Genomic DNA, 9,771 nt, shown 5'->3' with positions numbered 1-9,771 from the left:
ATGTAGGAGAAGGATCAGAGCTTAATCCACCACGCTGCTCCAATGCGGGTTGGCGGATATATTCACTACTATGAGTAACGATCGCTATCAGGTGTATATGATAACAACCAGGACCGACGGCTTAACGTGCTCTCCAAGGCACGGTGGGGAGACCCACAAGGACTGCACAAACACCCAGACCACGGCAAACACCTGTATGGCCAATAAAAATGTTTGTCATGTGCGGGGATCGAACCCGCAACCGCCACCGCAACGAGCACAATCCATAACTGTGACCGTTGTGCCAACGCGGCGTTAAAACTTTCACTATGTTCCTATAAAATGCGTAACAATTTCCCCTTGTAGCTAAAAACTTTATTAATGCTATAAGAAGTAAAATTTTATTTTAAGCGCGTTCATTGTACCTGATTGCTGACTGGCGCCGCTGCTTCTGAATGTTTGCCAAACCGTCGTCTCGCGCATCTATATTTTTGGGAAGTTTTCTTCGAAGTATTAATTATATTTGTGATAATATTGTGATTTTTATATAATATTTTGGTGAATTTTAATTTATTATGATAGAAACTTTGGAGTGATGAAAAAAAAAAAAAGATTAAAAAACGATACGTAATATTATGTCATAACGTGTATTCCGCAAGGAAATATCCTTAACATGTATCCACGCTTTCCGTTCTCTTCACACTCATTCATTCCGATTTGACATTCCTCCTTCTGTACTAGCATTTTATTTTTATGGCCTTGTCTTTTCGAATATTTTTCGTTTCCTCGCGCCCCGTTGTAATTCCGAAGAATTTCCAAATACTTGGCAGTATTTTCTACGTGCGAGACAACAGTGGCAATGGTTTCGAAATACGAAATAGAACTGAGAAAAAGAAACAGGAAAAGGATCGTAACAACTTTATTTGACGAAACTTTTCATCTAGCTCGAATAGAGGCTGTTTACATCAGTATGTAAGATATTTGAAATAGGCCAGCTATTGTCTGAAAATTCAGCGTTTTTTAATATCGTCTTCAGCTGCTCACGGAGCTCTTTTGCAAACAATATTGTCTCATACGATACTGACCTTTTCACTCTAAGCAGATTTGGTAGTATGAGTTCTGGTAGAAATACTGTTTTCTTTTGTGATTTATATGATGGATGTAATACTTTCGACTCTCCTGTTGCTATCGATAGTTCCAAAAGACTCGATGCATATGAAACCAGAGATCTTATGCCGTATAATACAATAAAAAGAAAAAGGGAAAAACCAGCGATTAGATAATTCTTCTCAACTCTGCTGAGCAACACCATTTTTTCATATTCATTGAGGAAATTGTTCGCTATTAAATTATATACATCCTGCAATGGCATGTACATTCCATGGTATAAAATGAAACTGAAATATGTTGCTATTAAGAATGAGCAGAAACTTCTATGACGTTTCGTAATATTATTCATGTACTTAGTTACTCTTCTTAAGTCGTAAATTGGGTTCAGCAAGACAAGGATTACGGCCATCTGTATCAAAAGCAGGCATCCGAGAATAATACAACTGGCGTCCATTTTCTTGGTTGAAAAAAATTAGATTATATTACGTAGGCATGGTGAAAATATGGAAGTAATGAGAATTATTTAACCCATTTGTTGAGGACTGCAGTTAAAGTTATAAATAATTTTTACATTTTCAATTTGGTGACAATTGGTTGACAATATAAAGGCCAGTATTATAAAAATAACACAATTGTTTTTTATTTTATTATTAGTTGAATTTTTTTTTGTGATTCATTAAAATCTGAAGTACTTATCTTGATATATAATATTGGCTAGAACGATTTGATTGAAATTTCGTGTATATACCCGGTTTATAAATGTTTTGAAAATACAATCGGACCCAGTAGATAGCGCTGCTGTCAGCAATCAAATTTGGAAGATGCTATTCTGGGCAGGATAGCGCTGGGTCCACTACTTTTTTTTTTTTAATTTTCTGAACGTTATAATCATATTTTTATTTTTAGTCTATATTATTATTACGAACAATTAATGTTATGTCTAAAAATATCACTGATTAGTTTTGTATAAAAGCATAAAAATAGTCTTATAAACTTATTTTTGAGCCAATTTTATTTAAAGAGGTACCTGGTTTTAATGAAAAAATTGATCCTCTTTATCATATTCTGTTGAAATATGAAATAATAAATATTGTTTATTTTGTAAAAAGCAGTTTTCGGCATTAACATTAATAACGCAGCAAATGTGAATCAGTTCTTAATTTATGTTGAATATAAAGATTAAAACGATTAGGTCAGTCAAATTTCCATTAAAAGTTCTAATAAAATGTAAGTAGCCATGTCTTAGAAGAGTTGTAAATTCTAATGAAAGAAACGAAAAAAAAAGTTTAATATTATTTTATTACGAAAATACCATTCAACTTTGGTTTTACATGCTTGATTGTTGAGTACACTACCGTTGTATTAGATTTTTGTGAACTATCATCTCTTGTTAAAATTGCATGTCGACACATCAATTCGAAGTCTAACAAACGAGCTATTATAATAAGAAATTGGTTTACCCTTTCTATTATAATTAACATGTACAACGCCATTAACAAACAAGTAAAACTAATTGACATTTTTGTTAAATAGAAATTCCATATAATTTCAGAATCATTTGTGTTGTTCAATAGTTTAGCGTTATAATTATACTCCCAAGCTATTTCTAAAGAAGTGTTAGCCATTAACAGTATTGTAAAAAATAGAATTAGATTGGATGGGAAATGTATATTTTCTTGTACTTTACACCAGCAATCTCTTATAAAGTATGGCTCTTTTAAATGTTTTAAAAGGGCGACAATAAATACCAATTCCATGTATATTACTATGCCTAACAATGTACTGAAAACATTAATCATTTTTAGAAATATTCTTTGAAGTTTGAGCGTTTGAAGTTTTGCTATCCTGACTGCTTTTAACCGAAACGTTATTAGTTGATTCTTTTTTATCACTTGTCTGATCTTTTTGTGGACTATTTTTACTAGCCGTCTTCTTAGGTGTGCTTTTGAAGAAATTTCTTATTATACTATGCTCAATTTTATTGAAATCGATTATAGATGGCCAATGCACAGTTTCTTCATCATCAAGAAATTCTTCTATTATGTACGTGGGTTCTTTTGGTTCAGGCTCAGTTTCGCTGTTTAAAGTTACATCAATCAATTCATAGTTTGCCATTAATTGCGAAAATTCGTGTAATTTTGCTGAAAACGTTACAAAATCGAATAATCTTAAAATAACAAGAAGATAAAACAGTGAAAATGCACCAAGAATAAAATTTCTAGAAGCGTCAGTAGCTTTTATTATTCTAATTAACTGGTCTTCGGGTGTTTCAAATGATTTTGATAATTTCAAAGTTTTTGAGTCGTGAAGATTTTTCATTGGATTTATAAAACCGTAACTGACGACTAAAAATCCACAAATTATCACTGAAAACAGTGCGTGGGAATTCGTTTTTATTGTATCTGATAATATTTTTATATTTTTCGATAAAATGACCACATCGATAAACGGTAATAGCATGTATAATATTGTCACCATTTCAATTAAATTAACTGATATTAATATTATTGTAGGTAAATCTAAAATTAACATACCACTAAAATTTATGTTCTATTTTGTGTAAACTTATCTTTTTGACAGAGTATTGATTGATTTCATAGAAACATTGTCATGTAAAATGTTTAAATAAAATATTTATATAGCAAAAAGGTTTTAATGATCTTTATTTCATCATTGTAAAAAAAATGCATTTTACTTTATCTTCAATAAAATAAAAAAACAAACGCAGTTGAACAAAAAAACTGTTGTCTTAGCATTTTTCCATAATGAAGTTCCGATGAAAAAATCTTACATGAGCGCACTTCATTCAAAGAAAATGGTAACTCTAAAAGTACATAGGTGTGTTTCATGATTGAATTTGTTATCAACTACCCTCCGTGTATTGAAAGTGGGTCTGGTAACAAGAGGTCTATTTACCTTCCGATGTTTTCCGAAATAAAATAACGCCGAAAGATGGCGCAGCATATATTTCGTCATGGAACATAAATTGCTCCCACCCCTCTTGTATAATTTATAATCACAGAACCAAAGCAAGCATAGTAATACGTATAAGGAGAGATTGTATCAAACTTTTGTTCATAGAATTGTCAATGTTGGCACGTCGATATTACTTTTTTGTCAGATTTAAAAGGAATATTAGTTTATGTTAATATATCAATGCCTCCTTTAAATTTCCTTTCTCTGTGATCTGGAATAGCAAGGCATCGTATCGTTTGTCCCTCTCGCACCCAACACGTGTTACACAGGTGCGCCCTTTATTTTATCGGTATCATTATCTATGTCGATTCAATTATGTAGAACTGTTGACTTTGCAGGCAGTATGTTCAAGGTTTGTTGTTAAAATGAGCTTTCGTATTCTGAATATAAAATAAATGAGATGAAATTTAATTCGACCACCTTTTTATTGGGTATTGTTATCCTTGTTAAATTAATTTGCTTAACTAATTATTATGTGATTTTCAAAACACATCTGTAATAAATCTGGTTTAATATATTTTTCTTATTTTGAAATATGATTATAAATTATATTTTATGTACGATTATAAGTACCGATAAAAAGTTATTTAATAATGAATCAAAGTCATTTCCACTGATCGCCACTCCAGATTATATTTCGGATTATATAACAAGCTCAAAGCAACATATATTTGTTTTCTCACAAACCAATTAAATTGAGCAGTAACTGAGTTTGTATTAAAAAAATATCGCTACAAGTACTTTAATTAAAAAAAAGCGGTAAAAACGTAAAATGAAGAAAGTATTTTACAGTATAAAATGCAAATGTTTATCGCAGATAGCACGCTAGATCGTTATATATCAGTTGGCAAATGGGGTGACTCAAATTACTTGCTTCAGCATTCAATCAATTTCCACCGAGTTAAACACGCTGCAAAATTTATACCATACAATATTATAATTAAAATACGTAATTAGTAATAAATTTTGATAGTTAATGTGATACAGTTGAATATAACTGCTTTTTTTTTATTTAATTTCTTGTTATTGTTTAATTTGTTGTTTTATTTTATTTTTATCTTACATATTTTTTTTTTAAATTGATCAAATGAAAACGCTTTTTAATGTTTAGAAGTTACAAAACAAATAATAATCAAGGTAAAAATAATAAAACGCTCTTTTATATATTTGTTACATTTTAAACTACACCATATTGTAAAAAGAAAAAAAAATCTTACATAGTATATTTGAATGTGAACTTTAAAATTTCGAGCATTATTGGTCTAATTACCATTTATAGTAAAGTTATAAATTAGTTGCAGCAACTACTGTAAAGTTTAAAGAAGTAGAATCAGTATTCATTCATTCGACAAGTATAGTCAATAGAACATTGTACCAAAATTTTGGCTATATAAGATTGAAATAGTGAAAAGGTACCTTAAAAGCATGGTTATCAGGTATGAAGTCTCGTACCTTATTAATTTATGAGGCACAGCAATTGTTAGAGCTGAAACAAAGTGCAAAGCTACAGTGGCATAGAGTATTATCTCCTATAGCATAAGAGATAATATTGGAGATAATAGGACCATTGTTGCGATATCTCGGCATCGCAGCCGCTGTATTCATTATAACGACACCAGAGACAGGGATGCAGTCATCAAATTGAGAATTACATATAAAATATTATTTTTGATTCAAATTCTTTTTTTGAATTTACGATCTTAATTTTACTATCAGGGATTATTAGAGCTTATAATCTGCTTACTGACGATTTTAATTTAAATAATTTTGTATGTCAATTTATACAAAATGTAGATTATAATATTATGGTTAGGATAAGTGTTCCTATAGTAATGGGAATCATTACTTAAAGGTCTTATTGTCTCGTAGACTCGGTAACATAATCGGTAAAATAATGATTGTATTCATAAAATACAGAGAAAAAGTTAAGATAATCGCACGATGTTGAGCCTAAAATTCACAAAGTTACATATATCTGTTTGTTTCTTATTATAAAGCAGTTTTCTGCTGGATCTGAAGGCTTTAACGTTATATGGCTCTCATATGTTTGAGAATAAATGTGCGGTTGGATCGTGACGTGATTATCCACGGAACGTGGTAGAGTTAGGGTTTTTTCTTGGGTTCATAAAAAATGTAATCATTATATTATCCAAATTCAGCCCAGTTTGTCAAAGAAGGATATATTTTAATAAAATTTACAGCTCTTGAAGATTTGTATTACTTATTGTTCTAAATTTGTCGTATATTCAAAATACGATAGATATAATTATCTGAAAAATTCTTTCCTTGCCTTTTTTTATATACCTAAGTCGGTAAAAAAGCGTAAAGCTCATCTGATGGTAAGCAAATACCATAGCTTATTGACGTCTGCAACACCAGAAGTATCACAAGCGCGTTGTCGACCCAACTCCAATTCCTCTCAGGAGTCTCTGTCATGGAGTCCTCTGGTCATCTTACTCACCAGCAGGAATACAACACTGCTTGAAAATTTTGTTGTGATCTTCTGTAAGGTCGAAGTACTACTCCAGTCGGGTTCCTCCATTTTTTGAGCAGGAGACTTATTTCTGTGCCACATCTCAATCTTTAAATAAATTGAAATTTTAAATGAATTTAATTTTAATTGAAATAAATTTTATTATAATCATATTAATTACATTTTTATACAAAAAAAAAAAATACCTCACAGATTTGAATAACATAGATATTTTAAACATGAATTTGACTCAAACGTAATGTTAGCAGGATCGATACTTGGTTGTTACATGTAAAAATTTCGCTTGGAGCGATAGGGTTGCCCCAAGAGAGCAATATTTTCTTTAGCTATGATTATATATAGATATGAAGGTAAAACTTATAGTGCACGTATAAAGATGAGTTTTGTTAGTTTTAGTATGCATGGAGGTTACTGATTTCTTTTTCAGAAAGTATAATATGTAAATATTTCCTTAGGGTAACTTGGGTAGAGTTTAATTCTGATATCGTGCTCAGATTGTTTTCGTAAATCGAAAGGTGTAAGTATCATGCGGAAAGAGTTTTTTCGTTTAAATTTTTAAGAATTCTTATTTAAATAATATTTAATTATTTATTTAGTATGTCGTAAATCATACAGAATTTAATTTATTTATAAATATGCTTGACGTATCTAAACACATACTGAAGTTTTTCTGATATACAGGATTAACCTATAAACATTTTCAGGAAATATTAGCTTTTAGATAAAAATACTGTATATAAAGAAAATCTCCACTTCTACCAAAATTAGTCCTAGAATATTTAAAAGAGCCTTTTTAATGATAAAAGGAAACTAAAAGTAAGAAATAACATAAACATCATCCTACATGAGTATATTCATGTGTTGGATACTGATACCACGTTTAATCTGAGAGTATTTTGACGTTTCATTTTGCGACAGTAACGTATTTGGGATGAAAGGTTCCCGAATGAAAAACTTTCATGACAAAGGGACAAAGGTCAATCATATTACGGTTTTTGTGATGTTAGGATAAAGTACGATATTAAAGAAATATGCCTCACAAATGAAACTATCCGATTGAAGTCGACCAACAATCTTATTCGTATATGGACATAAATAAGGTTACAGATTTATGCAGTTTTCTTAGCTTAGTCATATTATGTTTGATTAGTATATAAATTATGCCAACACAATCTATCTGTACAAGTTCTTTATATAAACATAGATCGTACATCTGAATCCTAAAGCAATATCCAGCAAACAAATTGAATGTTCGCTTCAGCCTGTAATATCCCACTACTGGGCATAGCATCACACACACACACAGCTTAATCCATCATGCTGCTCCAATGCGGGTTGGCGGATTTATTCCCTACTATGAGTAACGATCGCTATCAGGTGTACATGATAACAACCGGGACCGACGGCTTAACGTGCTCTCCGAGGCACGGGGGCAAATTAAATGTATTTTTGTTTAATTAATTGGTAATGTACTTAACTTACTCAAAAATATTAATGAAAATAAATATGGGAGCAGAAAGATGGACAAAATATTTATCGATAGGTCATCATCATCATCATCATTACTAGCTTAAAACATGATAAAAACGAATATATTTTTTTATTAAGATGGAGTGAGAGTTCTTAAATCTTCAAACTTATTACCTAGAAATGAAAATTTAAGTTTTCGAGCACAGGCAATTCTAGTTCTCTTTTTTGATAAAACGAAACCCATGCGGGGAGAATTGCGGGCAGAGCAAAAAGAGCATTAATTTAAAACTGCTTTAATTAGGTAGCCCTAAATAAAACTTTTTGCACAGTATATTATGATTTTTTGCTTATTGTATAGTGTAAATACTATGAACAATTATAATTTTAAGTTTTTAGCGTTTAACTGTAAATGCTAGTTTTGTTATAGATTCTAATGAAATTCGTTCTTTTATTAAATATCTTTCTGTTACTTTATAGATTGTTTTTTATTATTGTAAAATAATTTTATTAGCTCTCAGAATGTGAGACTTAAGTGTTTTTTTTGTAAAACGTTTTGAATATTTTTATTTGTAATACAGAGTCTTTTAATATAAATTGAGTCAAAAAGTACCTACGTCGCTTTTACTCGTACTGATAATTTTATAGGCTAAAAGCATTCGAAATTCAATTATGGATCCCAAACATATTTTAATACGTACATTTTACATCATTTATTTTTTGTAATTGGAAATCGATATATTTTTATTTCATTTTAGTAAGTCGTAGAATGTTTCGAAGCATAATATTATAATTAAATTTCATCTGAAAATATATATTGTATCCCACGTATATTTGGTTAAATTCTAACATAACTCGTATGTCGTGCCGGGTTATACTTAGCCTACGCTTGCTACGAACGATGTAGGTGTTTGCTACGACCGCTACATTTTACTCGTAGGCCAATATAAGATACGATAAGTACCTGTCTGAGACACATGGTGCTCGTAAGTGGGTGTTTCTTTATTGTGGCAATATCTTACATAACTTTAAATCTATATATTGTATTTAGTAATGAAAAATACAGTAATATTTTAAATAGGTAGAGAGAGATAGACTAAAGATTTAAGTTTTTGTGTATTTTGTTTTTAAAGTTATTTTACTTTAGAAACTATAGTCTCAATTAAAGGTATGTTTATAAGGTATATTTCTTTACTCTTTATTAAGTTTTAAGTTTTAGCTACAACTAAGCAATTTGCGACAACTGAATAATAATAGCGAGAGTAGTTACTATTCTTTTGTTCATTGCAACTTCAAATCAAGCTAGTACGCAATTTATGATTAATACTATAACTTATTTAAGATTAAAATATTTAACACCCTGTTTTTGAAGCTATGGTATAGTTTGCTAACTTATAGGCTATTAGCAATTCGACAGCAATTGTTGCTGTCGTTTAGCTATTGTATATTATGTTATAGCTCGACGGATCTTTTTAATAAATAGCAATACATTGCCAACAGTTATAGCAATTGGGCTATATATTTACCTTACCTTATCTTATTTTTGGCAATCAAACAATATTATTATGATTCAATTCATTTTTTTTAGTTATAAAAATAGTATAAATTATATTTTATTATTTATAAAATATTAAGAAAATAAAATATACAGAATTAATGTTCAAAAATGAATACACTCTAATATTTTACTAATATAGACAGAATTAAATATCATATTATTAAAAAAATATATAAATTGATTGATT

At 30.0% G+C, this 9,771-nt stretch overlaps 1 protein-coding gene across 1 annotated transcript; it reads right to left on the bottom strand.

Annotated features, from left to right (window-relative positions):
- Positions 1-919: 919 nt before the first annotated feature.
- On the bottom strand, positions 920-1,543 carry LOC123659247. The gene has a single exon (XM_045594495.1). The coding sequence runs from the start codon at positions 1,541-1,543 to the stop codon at positions 920-922; it is 624 nt and encodes a 207-aa protein (XP_045450451.1).
- Between the last annotated feature and the right edge of the window lie 8,228 nt (positions 1,544-9,771).

This window comes from Melitaea cinxia, chromosome 13 (genome assembly GCF_905220565.1).
Source record: "Melitaea cinxia chromosome 13, ilMelCinx1.1, whole genome shotgun sequence".
Classification (NCBI taxonomy): Eukaryota; Metazoa; Arthropoda; class Insecta; order Lepidoptera; family Nymphalidae; genus Melitaea; species Melitaea cinxia.
This window is presented reverse-complemented; position numbering and strand designations above follow the sequence as displayed.

Excerpts from the sequence above, each read along its gene's own strand:
- LOC123659247 (XM_045594495.1), bottom strand. The coding sequence starts at position 1,543 with ATGGACGCCAGTTGTATTATTCTCGGATGCCTGCTTTTGATACAGATG.